This window comes from Salvelinus alpinus, chromosome 39 (genome assembly GCF_045679555.1).
Source record: "Salvelinus alpinus chromosome 39, SLU_Salpinus.1, whole genome shotgun sequence".
Classification (NCBI taxonomy): domain Eukaryota; kingdom Metazoa; phylum Chordata; class Actinopteri; order Salmoniformes; family Salmonidae; genus Salvelinus; species Salvelinus alpinus.
The window spans coordinates 7274355-7299505 of NC_092124.1; the positions used below are offsets into that span (position 1 = coordinate 7274355).

General features: G+C 44.1%; 1 protein-coding gene across 2 annotated transcripts; it reads left to right on the plus strand.

The window, feature by feature from the left end:
- Positions 1 to 7894: 7894 nt before the first annotated feature.
- LOC139566724 (uncharacterized) lies at positions 7895 to 24860 on the plus strand. Of its 2 annotated transcripts, XM_071387995.1 has the most exons (6): positions 7895 to 8387; positions 19526 to 19656; positions 19835 to 20002; positions 22065 to 22223; positions 23940 to 24051; positions 24184 to 24860. In XM_071387995.1, the coding sequence occupies exons 1-6, from the start codon at positions 8141 to 8143 to the stop codon at positions 24858 to 24860; spliced, it is 1494 nt and encodes a 497-aa protein (XP_071244096.1). In that variant the 5' UTR covers positions 7895 to 8140. The 2 variants fall into 2 exon arrangements, with proteins under 2 accessions (XP_071244096.1, XP_071244095.1); XM_071387994.1 differs by lacking the exons at positions 22065 to 22223; positions 23940 to 24051; positions 24184 to 24860 and having other exon boundaries at positions 7905 to 8387; positions 19835 to 21588.
- Positions 24861 to 25151: the final 291 nt, after the last annotated feature.

Sequence of the window (25151 nt, forward strand, 5' to 3'; positions counted from 1 at the left end):
TGAGGAGAACTTAGGAAATAAAAAGTATGATGAGGCAGAGTAGATAATATGGTGATGGTGTCTGTAAAAATGCTTCACTGATGAAGAGTGACAAACTTTGTGTCTTTAGGTGTTTTATAGTGAGATAATGATAGTGCCTTAATTCATTTTTACTTGACGAAGTAGTGAAGATGTATGTAGTGTGCAATTCCATGGTAACAGTGACGCTGATGCTCACTTTTTCACTTTAAAATGTATGCTAAGCAAAAACCATTGATTGCGAAGTTTAACAAACCATACATACACCTACAGTTGAAGTTGGAAGTTTACATACACTTTAGCCAAATACATTTAAACTCAGTTTTTCACAATTCCTGACATTTAATTCCAGTAAAAATTCCCTGTCTTAGGTCAGTTAGGATCACAACTATATTTTAAGAATGTGAAATGTCTGAATAATAGTAGCGAGAATCTTTTATTTCATTCATCACATTTCCAGTGGGCCAGAAGTTTACATACACTCAATTAGTATTTGGCAGCATTGCCTTTAAATTGTTTAACTTGGTTCAAACGTTTCGGGTAGCCTTCCACAAGCTTTCCATAATAAGTTGGGTCAATTTTGGCCCATTCCTCCTGACAGAGCAGTGGTAACTGAGTCAGGTTTGTAGGCCTCCTTGCTCGCACACGCTTTTTTAGTTTGCCCACACATTTTCTATAGGATTGAGGTTAGGGCTTTGTGATGGCCACTCCAGTACCTTGACTTTGTTGTCCTTAAGCCATTTTGCCACAACTTTGGAATAATGCTTGGGGTCATTGTCCATTTGGAGGACTCATTTGCAACCAAGCTTTAACTTCCTGATTGATGTCTTGAGATGTTGCTTCAATATATCCACATCATTTTCTTTCTTCATGACGCCATCTATTTTGTGAAGTGCACCAGTCCCTCCTGCAGCAAAGCACCGCCACAACATGATGCTGCCACCCCCGTGCTTCACAGTTGGGATGGTGTTCTTCGGCTTGCAAGCCTCCCCCTTTTTCCTCCAAACATAACAATGGTCATTATGGCCAAACAGTTCTATTTTTGTTTCATCAGACCAGAGGACATTTATCCAAAAAGTACGATCTTTGTCCCCATGTGCATTTGCAAACCGTAGTCTGGCTTTTATTTGGCGGTTTTGGAGCAGTGGCTTCTTCCTTGCTGAGTGGCCTTTCAGGTTATGTCGATATAGGACTCGTTTTACTTTGGATATAGATATTTTTGTACCTGTTTCCTCCAGCATCTTCACAAGGTTCTTTGCTGTTGTTCTGGGATTGATTTGCACTTTTCACACCAAAGTACGTTCATCTCTAGGAGACAGAACGCGTCTCATTCCTGAGCGGTATGACGGCTGCGTGGTCTCATGGTGTTTAAACTTGCGTACTATTGTTTGTACAGATGAACGTGGTACCTTCAGGCGTTTGGAAATTGCTCCCAAGGATGAACCAGACTTGTGAGGGTCCACAACTTTTTTTCTGAGGTCTTGGATGATTTCTTTTGATTTTCTTATGATGTCAAGCAAAGAGGCACTGAGTTTGAAGGTAGGCCTTGAAATACATCCACAGGTACACCTCCAATTGACTCAAATTATGTCAATTAGCCTATGAGAAGCTTCTAAAGCCATGACATCATTTTGTGGAATTTTTCCAAGCTGTTTAAAGGCACCGTCAACTTGGTGTATGTAAACTTCTGACCCACTGGAATTGTGATACAGTGAATTATAAGTTAAATAATCTGTAAACAATTGTTGGAAAAATTACTTGTGCCATGCACACAGTAGATGTTCTAACTGACTTGCCAAAACTATAGTTTGTTAACAAGAAATTTGTGGAGTGGTTGAAAAACTACTTTTAATGACTCCAACCTAAGTGTATGTAAACGTCCGACTTCAACTGTATATGCAGAAGTCTACTTTTAACAATTGCCACTGACAATTTTACTAAAACACATTTATTTGAGGAGCAGTGCGGATGCAAATTTTGATAAAAGAATGGCAGTTTTTTGTGACCACTTTTTTCCAAAAACTCTTAAATATCTATTCCGAATTAAGATTCAAATATGTCTGCAGAAAGAATGTGTCAGCTATGATATGACACCTTGAGTTTGAAAAAAACTATGTAGATGATTGAACTACAGTCAGGGAAGTGGAACAACACCCAGTAACATAATGACATCATAGGTCCTTGATCTGTACTATATAGAAATGCATAATTATGAGTGTGATTCTCTTCATGGTGATGTATCCTGAATAGGTACCAAGGTAGAAAAATGTAATCCTCCTTTGCATGTTTGAGTATTATACTACACACTGGCTATTATTCTAATGAGATCCGCACCCAAGCAAGACCATATTTGGTTGGTCAAGACCGGACTAAATCTGTACCAATCATAGACTTCTATGTTTAACAAGTTTGGACATTACAGTATAGTTCAGTAGAGTACAGAAAAGTATAGTACAGTACATTATACTGTACTGAACTATAATCTTCTTTGCTGTACTCCACTGTGGTCTAATGTGCTTTACTGTAACTGTTTTGAGACTACTATGATTTCCTATTTGGGCCAATTCAATTGCAGTCATTCTGTTACTGATAGCGATTTGGTTAGAGAGGGTAGCGTCTCTGGCAACCTAACCGATAGAATGAACAACCAGCCGGATTGGGTAGCAACACTAGATTTGTGTCAGGACTATAGCCCGTGGAAGGGTGAATAATTAAAGTTTATTGAAAATATGTCAATCATTATTTGTATATGTTGGTAACCCGTTGTATAAAAGTAATAATGACCTCGAACTCAGTGTTTGGAGGATATGTTGGGAGGGTGTTATAAACTCAGCAAAAAAAGGAAATGTCCTCTCACTGTCAACTGCGTTTTATTTAGAGCAAACTTAACATGTGCAAATATTTGTATGAACATAAGATTCAACAACTGAGACACAAACTGAACAAGTTCCACAGACATGTGACTAACAGAAATGGAATAATGTGTCCCTGAACAAAGGTGGGGTCAAAATCAAAAGTAACAGTCAGTATCTGGTGTGGCCACCAGCTGCATTAAGTACTGCAGTGCATCTCCCCATGGACTGCACCAGTTTTGCCAGTTCTTGCTGTGAGATGTTACCTCACTCTTCCACCAAGGCACGTGCAAGTTCCCGGACATTTCTGGGGGTTATGGCCCTAGCCCTCACCCTCCGATCCAACAGGTGCCAGACGTGCTCAATGGGATTGAGATCCGGGCTCTTCGCTGGCCACGGCAGAACACTGACATTCCTGTCTTGCATGAAATCACGCACAGAACAAGCAGTATGGCTGGTGGCATTGTCATGCTGGAGGGTCATGTCAGGATGAGCCTGCAGGAAGGGTACCACATGAGGGAGGAGGATGTCGTCCCTGTAACGCACAGCGTTGAGATTGCCTGCAATGACAACAAGCTCAGTCCGATGATGCTGTGACACACCGCCACAGACCACCTCCAAATCGATCCCGCTCCAGAATACAGGCCTCGGTGTAACGCTCATTCCTTTGACGATAAACGTGAATCTTACCATCACCCCTGGTGAGACAAAACCGCGACTCTTCAGTGAAGAGCACTTTTTACCAATCCTGTCTGGTCCAGCGACGGTGGGTTTGTGCCCACAGGCGACGTTGTTGCTGGGGATGTCTGGTGAGGACCTGCCTTACAACAGGCCTACAAGCCCTCAGTCCAGCTTCTCTCAGCGTATTGCGGACAGTCTGAGAACTGATGGAGGGATTGTGTCCCTGGTGTAACTCGGGCAGTTGTTGTTGCCATCCTGTGCCTGTCCTGCAGGTGTGGTGTTCGGATGTACCGATCCTGTGCAGGTGTTACACGTGATCTGCCACTGCGAGGACGATCAGCTGTCTCCCTGTAGCACTGTGTTAGGCATCTCACAGTACGGACATTGCAATTTATTGCTCTGGCCACATCTGCAGTACTCATGCCTCCTTGCAGCATGCCTAAGGCACATTCATGCAGATGAGCAGGGACCCTGGGCATCTTTCTTTTGGTGTTTTTCAGAGTCAGTAGAAAGGCCTCTTTAGTGTCCTAAGTTTTCATAACTGTGACCTTAATTGCCTACCGTCTGTAAGCTGTTAGTGTCTTAACGTCCATTCCACAGGTGCATGTTCATTAATTGTTTATGGTTCATTGAACAAGCATGGGAAACAGTGTTTAAACCCTTTACAATGAAGATCTGGGAAGTTATTTGGATTTTTACGAATTATCCTTGAAAGACAGGGTCATGAAAAAGGGACTTTTCTTTTTTTGCTGAGTTTACATAGGCATTAAATCATTAAGACCTCTAGGAAATAATGTCTGGAGGATGAAAATCCCCAAAACATTAGTTTGCTCAGAGTATGATTTATATCACCTCCCCTGTCTGATATCTTAACTTTCTCTATACCACAAAATCTAAAAGGTAGAAATGTCATGTTTCAGGTCATTAAAATGTACTACGACTGGATAATCACTGTCGTTTCTCCTGATTGAACTTTTATGTTCACAAATGATCTGTTTGAGAGAATGAGAGGTTTTACCTACATAGCCCACATGGACATTTAATAATGTAGATAACATGGGTGGTGGAGCACGTAATAATGTAATTTATTTGGAACCATATTCCTGTATGTGGGTTTCTTCTTTTTTCTCATTGTATTCAATTGTTACCATGCACCTGCAAAAAAGATGCTCAGATGTGCGAGGGCCTTTTGAATTTTGAAGCATACCAAACATAACACAGCATACTCATTTGAGTGTCCCGAATTTACTATGTTACGTCTAGTCTATGAGACCAGGCTGTTCAAATTGATACTCTTGCAGAGTTTCTCATGACTCTCCGTCATTTGCTTGGAGCAGATGTGCTCGTGCCCTCCCCCCTGGAATGCCTCCCAAAGCTTTCAGAATTCATTATCACATAGCAGTTTTTCACCCATACCTACTGCGGTCAAGTTTGACACCGGTCTGCAAGTCAGTAGTTTCAGACTGTAGTAACTTGTTAAGAGGGTCAAGGAGCCCCAGGATTTTGTGAGTCGTGTTAGCAATAAACTTAAAGCTCGGCTTTGTCACTGCTTTCAGTATGTCTGTGACCTCAAGTCTCACATAGCAGCACCATATGCGCGAGTAGATTCTATTTCACCGAGCATCTCTGAGATGTCACTTGATTTAAAAATGACTGACAGCATGGCAAGGTGGCCATTCCGTCTCTGATCAAGCAGTCTTTTCAGTGGGGAAAACCCCACTGTACTGTGCAGCCACCGTGGGTTTCCTAAAGAAATTGTACAGGGAGCTACATACATTGAAAAAGTAATCTATCGCCTCCTCAGACGACAGCGTACACCACAACCAACTGCAGACCTTGAACCAGGCGCTACAAAAAGCCTGTTTTCTCCCACTGAAAATGCGGCTTGGGTAAGTGTCAAGACAAACCTGCGCTGCCTCATCACTGGGGTCGTCGATAGCAGTGGTGTATATTCATGGATGCAATATATGAACCTAGAATTAAAAAAATAATAATTATCAGGTAGCCTAGGACAACAAAAACTTAAAGGATGTACTGTATGACAGAGTCATAGACCGTTTCAGCCACATGAGAGGAGGATGGCATTGGCGTTTCTACAAGTAGGGTGAGTCAACATGTTCTTCTACTTGCAAGCACGCACGAACACACATGAAATCAGTACCATGGACAGCCAAATCATACTGTATTTAGCTTACGTTGGGCTAAATTGTTTTTGGTATCTTTTGTCACTGTATTAGACTAAGCATAGGTGATTTGATGTTGAAATGTTAAAGTTGAAATGGTGTTGGAACAGTGTTTTATTTGTGACTTGCGGTAGCTTAACTTTCCATGGTTCTAAATCAATAGTTGTTAGTAGTCCAAAAATGTCGGAAACATTAACTTGCTTGACCATGCTGTGTAGGTCATGTAACTGCTTTTTACATGCAATATGCTTTGTGTACTTCACAGGACAGATGTTGCTCTCTGGTTTTGTGATGAAACGCAGGTGTGGTTGAATGTATTCTGCCACGGTCTTCTTATTGTCTCAGCCTTAGGCCTATATATCACATTGTCAAGGCATATGAACTAACAGGTTATAGAGCAAACAATACAATGATCACAACATAGATTGTAATATGGTATTTTTTTCCCTGGCTTGGCTTCCCCAGGGATTTTACCCATGCACTGATACTTTCAGGTGCTAGTGGCTGGAGTAACAGAGGTGCAGAAGCGTTTGGTGATGATGTTACCCTCGTGCTGTTGGTGCTAGACAATAGCTATTTTCAATATAGCTGGGTCAGCAGGCGGTGTGGGGGATGGGCGGGTATTGCATTTGCTGCTAGGCTCCTCAACCTCGGTGGTCGGGCTAGCAGGCTGCTCAGTGAGCCCTGCATCAGTCGCGACATGGTTGTCTGAGGAAGGCCCTAAAAATGTCATGGACTCCAGCCACCCAAGTCGTATTGTAATCTCCAGTACCGCACGGCAAGCGGTACCAATGCACGAAGTCTGTAACCAACAGGACCATGAACAGCTTTTACACCCAAGCCATAAGACTGCTAAGTAGTTAGTTAAATAGTTAACCAAATAGCTACCTGTGCTTTGTGCATTGACCCTTTTTGCACTACCTTTTTATACTCATCACATAAGCTGCTGCTATTGTAATTATATGTACATATTTTTTATTTATTTTATTTCACTTTTATTTAAATAACCAGGTAGGCTAGTTGAGAACAAGTTCTCATTTACAACTGCGACCTGGCCAAGATAAAGCATAGCAGTTCAACACATACAACAACACAGTTACACATGGAATAAACAAACATACAGTCAATAATACAGTAGAAAAAGTCTATATACAGTGTGTGCAAATGGGGTAAGATAAGGGAGGTAAGGCAATAAATAGACCATGGTGGCGAAGTAATTACAATATACCAATTAAACACTGGAGTGATAGATGTGAAGAAAATGAATGCGCAAGTAGAGATACTGAGGTGCAAAATAAATACAGTATGTGGATTAGGTAGTTGGATGGGCTATTTACAGATGGGCTATGTACAGGTGCAGTGATCTGTGAGCTGCTCTTACAGCTGGTGCTTAAAGCTAGTGAGGGAGATATGAGTCTCCAGCTTCAGTGATTTTTGCAGTTCGTTCCAGTCATTGTCAGCAGAGAACTGGAAGGAAAGGCGGCCAATGTAGGAATTTGCTTTGGGGGTGACCAGTGAGATATACCTGCTGGAGTGCGTGCTACGGGTGGGTGCTGCTATGGTGACCAGTAATCTGAGATAAGGCGGGGCTTTACCTAGCAAAGACTTGTAGATGACCAGGAGCCAGTGGGTTTGGCGACGAGTATGACGCGAGGGCCAGCCAACGAGAGCGTACAGATACGCCCCCATATAGCCAGAGTGAATTTACGAACGCACCCTATGGCTCTATTTTCTTTCTCTGTACATTGTTGGGAAGGGCCCATAAGTAAACGTTTCACTGTTAGTTCACAGCTGTTGTTTACGAAGCATGTGACTAATACAATTAGATTTAGATAGTAAGAATAGAACAACTTTATACCAACACATTTATTTCCAAACAAGTATGTTCTGCGAAAAAATTGTATATGCAATTTCGAATGCACCATTGCGTTGACTCCTACCATTCGTTCACTTTGCTACAGCGCGTCAAACATGTGAGTCGAAAAAGACGAGTGATTTCTACTAAATCAAACGACTAAATTAGTATGCAGTTTAATTATTAAACATATAGTACGCTAGTATTGGTATTCAGACACAATCAGTGATCATAGGAGATTTGATGTGTAATGTTATAAATATTACCGTATTTCAAAGAACAGTGCGCATTATTTTAATTTAACTACGCCCTTTGAGCAATGACGCCAACCAATAAGATAATTTCTCTTCCGTGTAGAAGGAAGTTAACCGTGACCAAGTACAATTTCACGTTAGCGTTTGTTATTTAGACGTTTATTAACACCCTGGAACTCAAACTAATTTAACTGCACAGCATCACATAACTCAGGTAGTCTTTAATTCACGTTGGAGACAGGACTTGGTCGATATGTTATCTAGGTAACGCTAGCTAGCTGCTAACGTTAGCTAACAATGGCTAACTGTATGGTTTTTCACACTCAAATAGCATCCATCATGGAGCTGCTAGCTAACGCAGCCGTGGCAAAGATCTGTAAACTCGTAGACGACGACTATGCAGTATTTCGTTTGGAAATTTCTCAAAGCCAGAAAGAAAACCGGGGATTGCGGAGGAAACTACAGCTACAGGAACTGAAGGTGGCACGGGAGCGTCGTACCAGTAGTGTCAAGATCCTCGACCGATACAGAGGAATGACAAGAGGTACATTTTGCAGAAGGCCGAGGCTGCGGGGCCCCCTCTGGGCATGTGTTCAGATGTGTTACCCAAAATGGTGTCTTGGTCCTAGAGAATGATATTGGACTCAAGCTTGTTAGCATGGGCAGCGCCATTGAGTACTTTCACCGTTTTGATGCAGTCAACTGGGTGGGACTTCCTATGGGTTAAGGAAGGATCACATTATGCCATTCAGGGATCTTTGATCAGCCAACGAATTATACTCGTGAGTAAAAATTCTATAACTGCAGGTGGCAGTAAATCGCCAACTTTGGCTATATACATGTTCAAACAACACAGTACAGGGGGAAGTATGCACGCTTTCAGTTTTTGCCAACTCATAGAAGTAGTAGAAAAATAAAATGGAGATGGCCTCAAATCAAATTGTGTTTGTCACATGTGCTGAATACAACAGGTGTGGACTTCACTTTGAAATGCATGCTTACAAGCGCTTCCCAATGATGCAGAGTAAAAAATAAGCAAAATACAAATTGTAACATGAGGTATAAAACACACAAGATTGAAGCTATATACATGGAGTATCAGTACCATATCACCAAAGATATTTATAACTAACCCAAGATAGTTCATCTGTGTCATATACAGTGGGAGCAAATGAAGCATACTGGTCAGAACAAGCAAGGAGGTGGGCAAAGCCAAGCATGAGCTCCTATTGGAGTGTTATAGTATGTATTTGCATATTTCCATTAGGCAACTCCTCCTCTGAAGTGCGCATGTGCACAAACTCAATTTGACATTGCACTCCTTCTACACAATGTAATACATTTTTTGGGGCCAAGGGTCAAGTCTATAAAATGTAGTGCACTGTGTTCATAACAGATTGTAGTTTTGGGATCAGACGTTTCATAGTTGAGAATTTGCAGAATGTCGGCCCAGTTTCACCATACTCTCCCACTACCAAATCAAATTTTATTTGTCACATGCGCCGAATACAACAGGGTGTAGATCTTACAGTGAAATGCTTACTTACAAGCCCTTAACCAACAATGCAGTCTTAAGAAAATACCTACCAAAAAAAGCAAGAGTTAATAATAACAAATAATTAAAGAGCAGCAGTAAATAACAATAGCGGGGCTATATACAGGGGTACTGGTACAGAGTCCATGTGTGGGGGCACCGGTGTTGAGGTAATATGTACATGTAGGTAGAGTTATTAAAAAGTGACTATGCATAGATAATAAAGAGTAGCAGCAGCGTAGAAGGGGGAGGTGTAATGCAAATAGTCTGGGTAGCTATTTGATTAGCTTGTTCAGGAGTCTTATGGCTTGGGGGTTGAAGCTGTTTAGAAGCCTCTTGGACCTAGACTTGGCGCTCTGGTACCGCTTGTCGTGTGGTAGCAGAGAGAACAGTCTATGACTAGGGTGGCTGGAGCCTTTCACAATTTTTAGGGCCGCAGGTAAGGAGGCCAGATGTGGAATCCTGGGCTGGTATGGTTACACATGGTCTGCAGTTGTGAGACTGGTTGGACGCTCTGCCAAATTCTCTAAAACGACATTGGAGGCAGCTTATAGTAGAGACATGAACATTAAATTCTCTGGCAACAGTTCTGGTGGACATACCTGCTGTCAGCATGCCTATTGCACGCTCCCTCAACTTGAGACATCTGTGGAATTGTGTTGTGGCAAAACTGCACATTTTAGAGGGGCCTTTTATTGTCTCCAGCACAAGGTGCACCTGTGTAATGATCATGCTGTTTAATCAGCTTCTTGATATGCCACACCTGTCAGGTGCATGGATTATCTTGGCAAAGAGATACTCACCGACAGGGATGTAAACAAATGTATACACAATTTGAGAGAGATAAGCTTTTTGTGCATATGGAACATTACTGGGATCTTTTATTTCAGCTCATGAAACATGTGACCAACACGTTACATGTTGCGTTTATTTTTGTTCAGTATATACGTGTACGTATGTGTTGGGCTGTATAGACATTATGGACAGAATATATAGTATATCTGAAGAATACGTGGATAGAATAGTATATGTACAGCAATAGTTGAATCGGATGGACTAGAATAGACTATATACATAATTAGGCCTACACTGTTGTCATCTGCAAACTTGATAATTGAGTTGAAGGCGTGAGTGGCCGCACAGTCATGGGTAAACAGAGTACAGGAGGGGGCTGAGCATGCACCCTTGTGGGGCCTCTCTGTTGAGGATCAGCGTAGTGTAGGTGTTGTTGCCTACCTTCACCACCTGGGGGCGGCCTGTCGAACACCAGGACCCAGTTTTACAGGGTGGTGTTCAGACCCAGGGCCCCGAGCTTAATGATGAGCTTGGAGGGTACTATGGTGTTGAAGGCTGAGCTGTAGTCAATGAACAGCATTCTTACATAGGTATTCCTCTTGCCCAGATAGGATAGGGCAGTGTGATTGCATTGTCTGTGGCTCTATTGGGGCAGTTTGCAAATTGCAGTGGGTCTAGGTGATGAGATCTTTAACTATCCTCTCAAAACACTTCATAATGACAGAAGTGATACAGGGCGATAGTCATTGAGTTCAGTTTTGTTTCTTATGTACAGGAACGATGGTGGACATCTTTAAGAAAGTGGGGATAGCAGACTGGGATAGGGAGAGATTGAATATGTCCTGTGAACACCAGGGATGCTGTCTGGGCTGGCAGCCTTACGAGGGTTAACGCGCTTAAATGTCTTATTCACATCGGCCACGGAGAACAAGAGCTCACCGGAGTGGCCCGTGTTGTCAGCACTGTGTTATCCTCGAAGCGGGCGAAGAAGGGATTTAGTTTGTCCGGGAGCAAGACGTCAGTGTCCGTGACGTGGCTGGTTTTCCCTTTATAATCCGTGATTGTCTGGAGTCCTTGCCACATACGTTTTGTGTGTGAACCGTTGAATTGCGACTCCACTTTGTCTCTGTACTGACATTTTGCCTGTTTGATTGCCTTATGGAGGGTATAACTAGACTGTTTGTATTCAATCATATTCCCAGTCACCTTGCCCTTGCCGTGGTTAAATGCGGTGATTCACACTTAGTTTTGCGGCAATGCTGCTATCTATCCATAATTTTGTTTGGATAGGCTTTAATCATCACCGTGGGAACAACATCCCCAATACACTTCCCGATGAACTCAACCACCGTGTCAGTCCGAACAAGTCTGTCTGCGTGATCAAAACAATCTTGAAGCATGGATTCTGATTGGTCAGACCAGCATTGAATAGACCTTAGCACAGGTACTGAAACTGTGTTTTTGAGTCTCTGCCTAATAGGAAGGGAGGATCAAAATGCAGTTGTGATCGGAGTTGCCGAAGGTAGTTCGGAGGAGGGCCTTGTAGCCATCCCGGAAGGGAGAGTAACAATGGTCGAGAGTTTTTGAAGCATGAGTACTTCGGGTGATGTGTTGATAGAACTTAGGTAGCCTTTTTTAAAGTCCAACTGTAATAAATTCGGCCTCAGGATATGCAGTTTCCAGTTTGCACAAGGTCCAGTGTAGTTCCTTGAAAGCTGTCGTGGTATCTGCTTGAAGGGTAATATATACGGCTGTGATGATAACCAAAGAAAATTCTCTAGGGGGGGGGATGTGGTCGACATTTGATTGTGAGGTATTCTAGGTCGGGTGAACAAAATTACTTGAGGTCCTGTATGTTACCACAATCACACCGTGAGTGGTTAATCATGAAACATACACCTCTGCCTTTCTTCTTGCCGGAGAGTTCCTTATTCCTATCTGCACAATGTATTGGACAGAATAAAAACCCAGCTGGCTGTATGGACGGGGACAGTATATCCAGAGAGCGCCATGGTTCCGTGAAACGGAGTATGTTAGTCCCTGATGTCTCTGTTAGGATAAGTTCAATCACCTTGGAAGGTACGAACAAAGGATCCTATTCAGGAAAGTCATATTCCTGGTTGAAATGCTGGTGAGTTACCGCCTCTCTGATATCCAAAAATTATTTATGTATGTAATAATGCAAATAACATTCTGGGCTAATAATTTGAGAGAGGAAAAAAAAATAACTATACTGTACAGTTGCTTAGGAGCCTGAAACACGGCGGCCATGTCTGTCAGCGCCATCTTTCCATTACAGACTGGGACGAGGAGAGATTGAAAATGTCTGAAGACACTTGCCAGCTGGCCTGTATAGGCTCTGAGAACACGCCCTGTCTTGTGAGTGTTTTAACTCGCGTCGCCCATGGAGAGCGAGATCACACAGTCATCCGGAACAACATGGGCTTGCATGCATTACTCCATGTTTTCCTTGAAGCGAGCATACAAGGCATTTAGCTCGCTTGGGAGTTCTGCATCACTGGGCATTTCACAGTCTGCAAGCCCTGCCACATCTTAAGAGCATCGGAGCCAGTAATAGGATTCCACCTTCCTCCTACATTGTCCTTTTCCATGTTTGATGTCTCGTCAAAGGTCGTAGCGGGCTTTCTTGTAGGTGTCCATGTCTGTGTCCTGTTCTTTGTAAGCGGTAGCTCTAGCCTTTAGCCCAGCGCGGATATTGCCTGAAATCCATGGGTTTTGGTTTGGATACGTTCATATGGTCACTTTGGGGGAAGACGTCGTCCATGCACTTATTTACTTTACTGACTTTATTGTCCCCATGGGGAAATTTTGTTGCTGTGGCGTTTAAATAACAAAATGACAATACAACTTTTATAACAGTTACATACCAATAAAAAGAGACCAGCCTGCTGGTCTTACTGGGTCGATAGGAACATGAGCCCGAGCTATTTAGGAGGGATATCACACCTGGCACAAATGATTGTCTAGTTCTGTTTTTCCTGTCGAGGGGTGCCCTATACCTGTGCCCAGAGGGGAGTATTTTAAAGTCCGGGGTACTGGGGGTGGCTTGGTTCTAAAATGATTTTGTGAGCCTTGCGGAGGGCCCTGACCTTTAAAGATCTCATCCAGGCCTGTCTGTTTGACTCCAAGTACCTTGCTTGCTGTGGTGATAATCCTTCTCAGCATACTTCTCTGGCTGACAATGGAATTGCCAAACCAACAAACAATACAAAAAGTTAGAATACTCTCAATTAAAGATTTGTAAAACAGTCAGTATAGTACAATTAACATTAAAAGATCCCAGCTTTTTGAGAAGGTACAGTCTCTGTTGACTCTTTTTGTAGATCAGGTCTGTACATTTACTCCACTGAAGCTTATTGCCCCCCAGATAATTATATTTCTCTACAATCTCTGTTCTGATTTCTGGTTGGTGTTGTATGCTTCCTGAAGTCTATGCACATCTTTGGTCTTATTAGTATTGAGGACCAAGTGTGATTCGTCACGCCACTCTACAAAGTCATTTAGGACCGGGCCATGGTGTTCCTCGTCATCATGCAACAGGCTGAGGTGGTGCGGTGTCTGTCAGGATGGGAACTAGTACAACTATTCGTGTACAAGATATACAGGAGTGGGGACAAAACACATCCCTGAGGAGAGCCTGTGTTGTTGTATGTCCGACACGTGGGGACCTATTTTGACCCGCTGTGACTGTTGGCTCAGGAAGTCCAACAGCCACAAAACCAGCCCCACATCTAAGGAGAAGTCCCGAATGAGTCTCTGCCAGAATGTAAGGCTGGATTGTGTTGAAGGCAGAAGGAAAGTCAACAAACAAAACCCTGACATGGGATTTGGCACACTCTAGAAGTCTGTAGAGTAAGAATGGCATCATCAACTCCTCTGCTGGGCTGATAGGCAAACTGAAATGGGTCGAGGAGCTTCTGGGTGACACCGAGAATGACTTTTCACAATTTTCTCAAGGTATTTCATTATTAAGAATGTCAAGGCGACAGGGCGGTAGTCATTCAGCACAGAGGGATTAGATGCTTTAGGAATTGGTATATCTATTGACTTTTTTCCACAATACTGGTACGTGTTGCCGGTCAAGCAAGGATTGGAAAATGTCTGTAAAAACACCAGCCAATTGTTCAGCACAGTGCTTTAACACATGTCCACTTATTTTGTCTGGGCCTGGGCTTTTGTGTGCGTTACATCCCCTGAACAACTTCAAATTATCAGCCTGTTTAACAACAACCCTATCAAACATTTAATGATGCTTCCATTTGTTTTACCTCCAAGGTTGTTTGATTCAAATCTTGAGGAGAAACCATTCAGTTCATTAGCAATGTTCTGGCCCTCATGTCTCCCAAGGTCAGAACTGGTTTTTCCCCTGCCTATGTGGGGGGCGCTAGCCATGGATTTAAACCCCTGCCAGGCCATCCTTGAGTTTCCTGAGGATGGTCCTCTCCTCCCTTTGTTTGTATGCCTCCTTGTCCACCAGTATCTGTCTTTTGATCTCACATTGTACATCTCTTAAAGCCTGTCTACCACCCTCAGCATAAACTGCCTTCTTCCTATCAAGTAGTGATTTTAGATGTTTTGATACCCAAGGCTTATTGTTAGGGAAGATTTACAGGTTTTAGTGGGCACAACTGACTCAACACAGAAGTTTACATAGTCTGAAACATCGGAGTTCATCAAGATCAGAGCTGCTGTCCTCATACCTCCCACATAGTACAGTCAAAACTCCCTTGGAGACGAGTGATACTGTTGTCCTTCCAGATCTGGACGTTTTTATAACTGTAGGTTTCTCCCTCTCCAGGAGGCAACAGTAGGTTGGCCTGAGGTAGACCACATTGTGGTCTGATGTCCCCATGGGAGGTCTGGTGGTGGCAGAACGCATTTGGTATTGTCCCATAGCACAAATCAAGTCAAATTTTTCCTAGTGTGACATTTCACATACTGGTGGTATGTGCGCAGGACTTTGTGCAAAGTACAGTCCTTAAAATCCCCTAAAATAAATATGGGTGCGTCGGAGGAGATGGATTTTAGTTTCTGTGACAGATATCATCTCTGATGCCTTTGTTATATTAGCTTTGGGTTGAATTTACACAACGGTAACAAACAATTGGGGGAACTCACGGTGCAGATAGTAGGGTCGCAGTGACACAGAAAGCAGTTAATGTCGGGGGTACAGAGTCTCTCTCACCAGGATCGATTTACACCACTGGTCCCTGACAAGCAGGCAGACGCCCCCGCCGTGATGTTTCCCTGTGACTGTCAGATTACGGTCCGCTCTGACCAGAGAGAAGCCGGCCGGCTCCACTTCCCTGTGCGGGACTCTGTCATCCAGCCAAGTCTCAGTAAAACACCAGCAAACAGGCCTCCCAGTATTCATGTTAGAAGCGCAGATTCGCTGACAGCTCATCCACTTTTCCCGCTCAGTGACTGGGCATTGATTGGCAACTGATGGGTCAGGGAAGTTTTTCTTTCTTTCCACGTTTGCATTTGGGTTTGTAATCCACTCGCAGACAAATCGGGGATTAGATGGGCTATTGGGATATCCATCGCGTTTGTGTTGCATTGTACAGTCGTGGCCAAAAGTTTTGAGAATGACACATTCATTTTCACAAAGTCTGCTGCCTCAGTTTGTATGATGGCAATTTGCATATACTCCAGAATGTTATGAAGAGTGATCAGATAAATTGCAATTAATATCAAAGTCCCTCTTTGCCGTGGAAATGAACTGAATCCCCCAAAAAACATTTCCACTGCATTTCAGCCCTGCCACAAAAGGACCAGCTGACATGTCAGTGATTCTCTCGTTAACACAGGTGTGCGTGTTGACGAGGACAAGCCTGGAGATCACTCTGTCATGCTGATTGAGTTTGAATAACAGACTGAAAGCCTCAAAAGGAGGGTGGTGCTTGGAATCATTGTTCTTCCTCTGTCAATCATGGTTACCTGCAAGGAAACACGTGCCGTCATCATTGCTTTGCACAAAAAGGGCTTCACAGGCAAGGATATTGATGCCAGTAAGATTGCACCTAAATCAACCATTTATCGGATCATCAAGAACTTCAAGGAGAGCGGTTCAATTGTTGTAAAGAAGGCTTCAGGGCGCCCAAGAAAGTCCAGTAAGAGCCAGAACCGTCTCCTAAAGTTGATTCAACTGCGGGATCGGGGCACCACCAGTACAGAGCTTGCTCAGGAATGGCAGCAGGTGTGAGTGCATCTGCACGCACAGTGAGGCGAAGACTTTTGGAGGATGGCCTGGTGTCAAGAAGGGCAGCAAAGAAGCCACTTCTCTCCAGGAAAAACATCAGGGACAGACTGATATTCTGCAAAAGGTACAGGGATTGGACTGCTGAGGACTGGGGTAAAGTCATTTTCTCTGATGAATCCCCTTTACGATTGTTTGGGGCATCTATAAAAAAGCTTGTCCGGAGAAGATAAGGTGAGCGCTACCATCAGTCCTGTGTCATGTCAACAGTAAAGCATCCTGAGACCATTCATGTGTGGGGTTGCTTCTCAGCCAAGGGAGTGGGCTCACTCACAATTTTGCCTAAGAACACAGCCATGAATAAAGAATGGTACCAACACATCCCCCGAGAGCAACTTCTCCCAACCATCCAGGAACAGTTTGGTGACGAACAATGCCTTTTCCAGCATGATGGAGCACCTTGCCATAAGGCAAAAGTGATAACTGAGTGGCTCGGAGAACAAAACATCAATATTTTGGGTCCATGGCCAGGAAACTCCCCAGACCTTAATCCCATTGACAACTTGTGGTCAATCTTCAAGAGGCGGGTGGACAAACAAAAACTCACAAATTATGACAAACTCCAAGCATTAATTATGCAAGAATGGGCTGCCATCAGTCAGGATGTGGCCCAGAAATTAATTGACAGCATGCCAGGGCGGATTGCAGAGGTCTTGAAAAAGAAGGGTCAACATTGCAAATATTGACTCTTTGCATTAACTTCATGTAATTGTCAATAAAAGCCTTTGACACTTATGAAATGCTTGTAATTATACTTCCGTATTCCATAGTAACATCTGACAAAAAATATCTAAAGACACCGAAGCAGCAAAATTTGTGGAAATTAATATTTGTCATTCTCACAACTTTTGGCCACGACTGTAGTAGGAATTTTGCTGTATTGGATTCCGCAGCCAGCAGCATTTATCATTTAGTCCGTTTGTATCGGTATGTACAAGATCAGTACAACACCCCACCACTATAAATCCATCGTTGGCAGATTGTTTGTGAACTAAGTGTACAAATTGAAAACATAAGAATGCCACACACACTGCGGGATGCAACAGAGCCGCGCCCCTTCCTCTTGACAGTGTTATGAGCCGCGCCCCTTCCTCCTTATTGGTAACCTCAATGCTATTGGATGAATCCGGGAACATATCTCAGTCTGTACTACAATGGCGCTGCCCATGCAATCACTGACCCATAATGGGACAGATACAATGTGATGTCTATCGTCTTGGTTAGTGTTTGGATAGTATGCAATACTTACCCTGCACAATTTGTTTTATTTTACCAGGTAGGTCAATTAAGACTATTCTTATTGCACAAAGACTGTATCATATTCTAACCATATTTCCTATTGTCATACTTTTAAAAGGATGTGATGCATTTTACATAATCAATAAATACACTGCTCAAAAAAATAAAGGGAACACTAAAATAACACATCCTAGATCTGAATGAATGAAATATTCTTATTAAATACTTTTTTCTTTACATAGTTGAATGTGCTGACAACAAAATCACACAAATGATCAATGGAAATCAAATTTATCAACCCATGGAGGTCTGGATTTGGAGTCGCACTCAAAATTAAAGTGGAAAACCACACTACAGGCTGATCCAACTTTGATGTAATGTCCTTAGAACAAGTCAAAATGAGGCTCAGTAGTGTGTGTGGCCTCCACGTGCCTGTATGACCTCCCTAGAACGCCTGGGCATGCTCCTGATGAGGTGGCGGATGGTCTCCTGAGGGATCTCCTCCCAGACCTGGACTAAAGCATCCGCCAACTCCTGGACAGTCTGTGGTGCAACGTGGCGTTGGTGGATGGAGCGATACATGATGTCCCAGATGTGCTCAATTGGATTCAGGTCTGTGGAACGGGCGGGCCAGTCCATAGCATCAATGCCTTCCTCTTGCAGGAACTGCTGACACACTCCAGCCACATGAGGTCTAGCATTGTCTTGCATTAGGAGGAACCCAGGGCCAACCGCACCAGCATATGGTCTCACAAGGGGTCTGAGGATCTCATCTCGGTACCTAATGGCAGTCAGGCTACCTCTGGCGAGCACATGGAGGGCTGTGCGGCCCCACAAAGAAATGCCACCCCACACCATGACTGACCCACCGCCAAACCGGTCATGCTGGAGGATGTTGCAGGCAGCAGAACGTTCTCCACGGCGTTTCCAGACTCTGTCACGTCTGTCACATGTGCGTGTGAACCTGCTTTCATCTGTGAAGAGCACAGGGCGCCAGTGGCGAATTTGCCAATCTTGGTGTTCTCTGGCAAATGCCAAACGTCCTGCACGGTGTTGGGCTGTAAGCACAACCCCCACCTGTGGACGTCGGGCCCTCATACCACCCTCATGGAGTCTGTTTCTGACCGTTTGAGCAGACACATGCACATTTGTGGCCTGCTGGAGGTCATTTTGCAGGGCTCTGGCAGTGATCCTCCTTGCACAAAGGCGGAGGTAGCGGTCCTGCTGCTGGGTTGTTGCCTACGGCCTCCTCCACGTCTCCTGATGTACTGGCCTGTCTCCTGGTAGCGCCTCCATGCTCTGGACATTACGCTGACAGACACAGCAAACCTTCTTGCCACAGGTCGCATTGATGTGCCATCCTGGATGAGCTGCACTACCTGAGCCACTTGTGTGGGTTGTAGACTCCGTCTCATGCTACCACTAGAGTGAAAGCACCGCCAGCATTCAAAAGTGACCAAAACATCAGCCAGGAAGCATAGGAACTGAGAAGTGGTCTGTGGTCACCACCTGCAGAACCACTCCTTTATTGGGGGTGTCTTGCTAATTGCCTATAATTTCCACCTTTTTGTCTATTCCATTTGCACAACAGCATGTGAAATGTATTGTCAATCAGTGTTGCTTCCTAAGTGGACAGTTTGATTTCACGGAAGTGTGATTGACTTGGAGTTACATTGTGTTGTTTAAGTGTTCCCTTTATTTTTTTGAGCAGTGTAGTATATGAAGTGTTACCTTACATCCTTGCCAAATGTAGACTGTCATTAGTGTACAATATACTGTTGATCATTGAGAGTTGCTAACCTAACCACCTTTTTTCCCCCAATAACTCTCTCAGGTGAAGGACATCCCACTGGAGGCCACAGGAGCTTTGTGAAGCCAGCGGGACACAATACATGGAGAGATGACCAACCAATCACTGTTGATGAGGGGAGTGGAACCTCAACCCAGCATGTTATCGTGATAGAGGTCAGTGTCATAGTGTAACAGAATGTTACAGTACATCAAATTTGTCCTGTTTATTTCAGAAAGACTCCCCTCAGCTATTCATGTACATCCTTATCTGCCATAACAGAGCTTGTGAGTTCACTGCGACATTGTTATCCAATTAAAATGCCTTTTTAATAACCTCCTCTCTTTGTGTCAGTCTGCAGATGTAGAGGCTTCAGGTCCAGGAGGATCGTCTCTGGTCAAGCAGGAAAAGTCTGAAGGAGAGGAGGACCCACGGCACAGCAGAGACATCCACCCTGTAGCCACGGAGGACCTACACACTGCTGCCGCGCCCAAGCCTAGGACACGACGCAGCATCACGGAGGTCAGTGGAACGCCGAACGCCGTCCTCAAGTCAGAGACAGACACCGAGACTTTAACTCTAACCCAAAGGCTTTTACACACAGGATCTGACCACAGGTCAGATCCAGAGAGACTGGGGCCACTGGGCTGTTCTCCTGCTCCCAGTTCAGAGTATTTACTTTATGGTAACCCAAGCCCGAGGACAGCTCAATCCAATCGGGACTCAGGTGACGCGTTCGAGACTGGCAATGATCTGTCTTGTTCTTACGCTACAGAGATGGACCCTGGCAACATATCCTTGGGTTTAGAGACACAGACTGATCTGTCTAGAGGGGACTGGAACCGGTACAGTAGTACTGTATACTCTGAAGGGTGCCTAGATAAGAAAGGGGAGGTTATAGTTGTAAATGACGTAAAAGTGGAGGGCGACGCTTCTCCCACGTGGAATGTAGACGAGACTCATTTAGGAGGACACTCACAAGGCAAAGATTTCTTAGATTACAGGGGAAGCTTAAAGACAAATCCAAATGTCACCACCCACTACGCTTTACACAATTTCAGGGATCGCGACCCAGTGTCCACATTGATGGCCCCTTCGGATTCAATCGACCGCGTCCTTTTCGATCAGATATTGAACTCAAAGGACCAAAGGGCCAAGGCACATGGTGGGTGCGCAAAATCAGGTAGTGGTAAAGAGAAACGGTTCCTCTGCGTGTTCTGTAACAAAGGCTTCAGCTGCCTCCAGAATGTTGAGATCCACCAGAGGGTCCACACAGGGGTGAAACCCTTCAGCTGCCCCCAGTGTGAGAAGAGGTTCTCCCAGGCTTGTGACCTGAAGAGGCACCAGAGGGTCCACACAGGGGAGAAACCATATAGCTGCCCCCAGTGTGAGAAAAGGTTCTCCCAGGCTGGTGACCTGAAGAGGCACCAGAGGGTCCACACAGGGGAGAAACCATTTTGCTGTACCCAGTGTGACATGCGCTTCGCCCTGGCTGGCAACCTGAAGATGCACCTGAAGGTCCACACGGGAGCAGCAGAAAAACCATTCCACTCGATAGCTTCTGATGTTTAGATCAAACCCTGCTCACTGTTGAATATTGTGTCCAGACATTGTTATTAATTTATATATGCCTAAAAAGTATGTTACATATTGTTTGTACTGTGTAGCCTATATGATGTTCAGATGCCTATTTCATTACTTCCTTTCAACTGCTTAATTTTTCCTAAGACACTTTTAATGAGAAAATGAATGCAGTTTATCAAGTTCATGCAGATTTATTTTTTGTTGAAACATTACATGCAAGTCATTTAACAGATTTTTTTTATTCAGAGCGACTTAGTAGTGCATTCATCTTAAGATAGCTGGGTGAGACAACCACATATCACAGTTGCAGGAAGTCACTGCTTTGATGTTCTTTCTACTCCATGGAGTTGTCAATCAACCGTGATGTGGTTTTGGAGCTGGCAGTCCTTCCCCGAGAGGAAGAGCAGCTCCGTCTTGTTGAGCTTGAGGTGGTGGGCCGGGTACGCAGAGAAACACGTATGTGTGGTTTTCGTATGGTGCATTTAAAACTTGTTTTATGTTGAATAAACACAAAATGTGACTTTTCGTTCTAAGACTTTAATTGAGACTCTCTTCAGTATACATCACATCTGATCTCACCTTATTTTGCATACACACAACCGCACTTTATAACCAATTAGGGCAGGAATTGCCAGGGACCTCGTGATACAATATGTATTGCGACTCCATGGTTCAAACATTTCTCACCATAAGTCTGTTGCAGAGGGACCAGAGAGCCATTAGAACACTTATTTTGATCAGTTATGAAAATAAATTGGCTCCCTATTTTAAAGAATATGGAGAACAAACTATGAAGCAAAACACCTACAGTACACCACTAATTTAGTCAGGTTTGTCTGACTTTTGACTTTTTACCCACAACGTCATATTAATGTCCATGATGGGTTTAACAATGAAGTAACTAATGACAATATAGGATTCAAAAGTAGGGGGGATTCGTAAACACTTCATGTTGAAAGTGTGTACGTACCTGAGAGAGTGTATCACTTGTCTCTTCCAGGAGGAGGGTCCAGAGGTGCTGCTGGTGAAGGAGGGGTGTGAGGAGGGTCTGGGGAACACGGAGGGGACCATGGTCATGGATGACAACCAGACTACACCTCCTCCTGAACCCACAGAGGAACCAGCTGAGCAGCACAGGACCACACACAGTCTCACTGAGGTGAAGCCACTGAACTACTGTCTGTATGGTATTAGGTCAGGGCTCGTATCCACAAAGCCTATCAGAGTAGGAGAGTTGATCTAGGATCAGTTTAGGATTTTAGATTATAATGAATAAAGCTACAGTTAAAGTCAGAAGTTTACATACACTTAGGTTGTCATTAAAACTCGTTTTTCAACCACTCCACAAATTTCTTGTTTTGACAAGTCGGTTAGGACATCTACTTTGCCTTTATATCGCTTGGAAAATTCCAGAAAAGGATGTCATGGCTTTAGAAGCTTCTGATAGGCTAATTGACATAATTTGAGTCAATTGTAGGTGTACCTATGGATGTATTTCAAGGCCTACCTTCAAACTCAGTGCCTCTTTGCTTGACATCATGGGGAAATCAGCCAAGACCTCAGAAAAAAAAAATTGTAGACTTCCACAAGGCAGGTTCATCCTTGGGAGCAATTTCCAAACACCTGAAGGTCCCATGTTCATCTGTACAAACAATAGTACACAAGTATAAACACCATGGGACCACGCAGCTGTCATACCGCTCAGGAAGGAGATGAATTCTGTCTCCTAGAGATGAACGTGCGAAAAGTGCAAATCAATCCCAGAACAACAACAAAGAACCTTGTGAAGATGCTGGAGGAAACAGGTACAAAAGTATCCTGAAAGGCCGCTCGGCAAGGAAGAAGCCACTGCTCCAAAACCACCATTAAAAAAGCCAGACTATGGTTTGCAACTGCACATGGGGATAAAGATCATACTTTTTGGAGAAATGTCCTCTGGTCTGATGAAACAAAAATAGAACTGTTTGGCCATAATCACCATCGTTATGTTTGGAGGAAAAAGAGGTAGGCTTGCAAGCCGAAGAACCTCATCCCAACCGTGAAGCACGGGGGTGGCATCATCATGCCTTGCTGCAGGAGGGACTGGTGCACTTCACAAAATAGATGACATCATGAGGCAGGAAAATTGTGGATATATTGAAGCAACATCTCAAGACATCAGTCAGGAAGTTAAAGCTTGGTCGCAAATGGGTCTTCCAAATGGACAACGATCCCAAGCATACTTCCAAAGTTGTGGCAAAATGGCTTAAGGACAACAAAGTCAAGGTATTGGAGTGGCCATCACAAAGCCCTGACCTCAATCCTATAGAAAATTTGTGGACACGACTGAAAAAGCGTGTGCGAGTAAGGATGCCTACAAACCTGACTCAGTTATACCAGCTCAGTCAGGAGGAATGGGCCAAAATTCCCCCAACTTATTGTGGGAAGCTTGTGGAAGGCTACCCATAACGTTTGACCCAAGTGAATCAATTTAAAGGCAATACTACCAAATACTAATTGAGTGTATGTAAACTTCTGACCCACTGGGAATGTGATGAAAGAAATAAAAGATTCTCTACTATTATTCTGACATTTTCACATTCTTAAAATAAAGTGGTGATGCTAACTGAACTAAGACAGGGCATTTTTTAATAGGATTAAATGTCAGGAATTGTGAAAAACTGAGTTTAAATGTATTTGGCTAAGGTGTATGTAAACTTCCGACAGATTCTTGTGGATACGGTCTTGATTAATTTGGTCTTAAGTGTCAAGTAATCAAATGAAGTAACACGTTTGCATAGTACTCCCTCATTGCCCAATCAGAAGATGCTTCATAGCAGGGTGCACCTATCAGATTTCTTTGATCCAACATCCTCTCACTCTGTATCTCTGACAGTCAGTAGACATGGAGGATGGGAAGCCTGATCTGCTGCTGGTCAAAGAGGAGACAATAGAAAACGGACCAGAGAGCATTGACCTGCTAAGTGGACTGAAGATGGGGGAGCAAGGTAAGGGAGAAATACATATAGCCTACATACAGTAATAGTGATGCACCTGGCTATGATTTGAAACAATGAAATCTCCATATGTAGAGTTCTCTGCCATGTTTGTAAAGTCTATTTTGTAACATCTTCCTGCAGGTGGTTGGCTGGAGGCTAACAGAGGAGACTGGACGGCCATCTTGGATTCCCAGACCCAGACGGGTGCAGCCAAGGGCCCAGGGGACAACATCACAGAGCAGGCCAGGACCAGACGCGACATAGTGGAGGCCAGTGGATGGGACAACGTCCTCAACTCTGGGCTGGGGCACAACAACCAGAAACAGACAGTGAAACACAAAACAACAACCGAACTTAGTCTCCATAACAACAGACTGGCTGAGACCAGGGCGAGGGGTAGATTTGGTCTGCAGGGACGAGGTGGTGTCCATATGCGGCAGGAGAGACCAGACACAGACTCGGCTAGCGATGCTCCGTCCTGCTCCTATAGTTGTGATTCAGAGAGACTGATTTCGCCTCAGGTTAACCCCCTAACAGGTGCTGCCTTCAGCCTGCCTTCTATAGGATCTATCAACTGGAACATGGACCCTGCGACAACACAGACACTCCCTGGCCTTCATCCTCCTCACACTCTTCTAATGTTAAACCAGACCTCAGACAATGACAGTGCCTCAACATTAAATGGCTACACAAGCCCATTGACAAATGACAGTAGCAGTAATTCTATCAGTAGATCCAGGGTCTACAGTCAATCACGGATTACAAAAAGAAAACCAGCCCCGTCGAGGACCAGGATGTCTTGCTCCCAGACAGGCTAAACAACTTTTTTGCCCGCTTTGAGGACAATACAGTGCCACTGACACGGCCCCCTACCAAAACCTGCGGGCTCTCCTTCACTGCAGCCGAGGTGAGTAAAACATTTAAACGTGTTAACCCTCGCAAGGCTGCAGGCCCAGACGGCATTCCCAGCCGCGTCCTCAGAGCATGCGCAGACCAGCTGGCTGGTGTGTTTACGGACATATTCAATCAATCCTTATCCCAGTCTGCTGTTCCCACATGCTTCAAGAGGGCCACCATTGTTCCTGTTCCCAAGAAAGCTAAGGTAACTG

Coding starts and splice junctions, on each gene's coding strand:
- LOC139566724 (XM_071387994.1), top strand. CDS start 8,141: ATGGCTAACTGTATGGTTTTTCACACTCAAATAGCATCCATCATGGAG. Junction 8,388..19,525: donor ATACAGAGGAATGACAAGAG/GTACATTTTGCA, acceptor TAACTCTCTCAG/GTGAAGGACATCCCACTGGA. Junction 19,657..19,834: donor AGCATGTTATCGTGATAGAG/GTCAGTGTCATA, acceptor TCTTTGTGTCAG/TCTGCAGATGTAGAGGCTTC.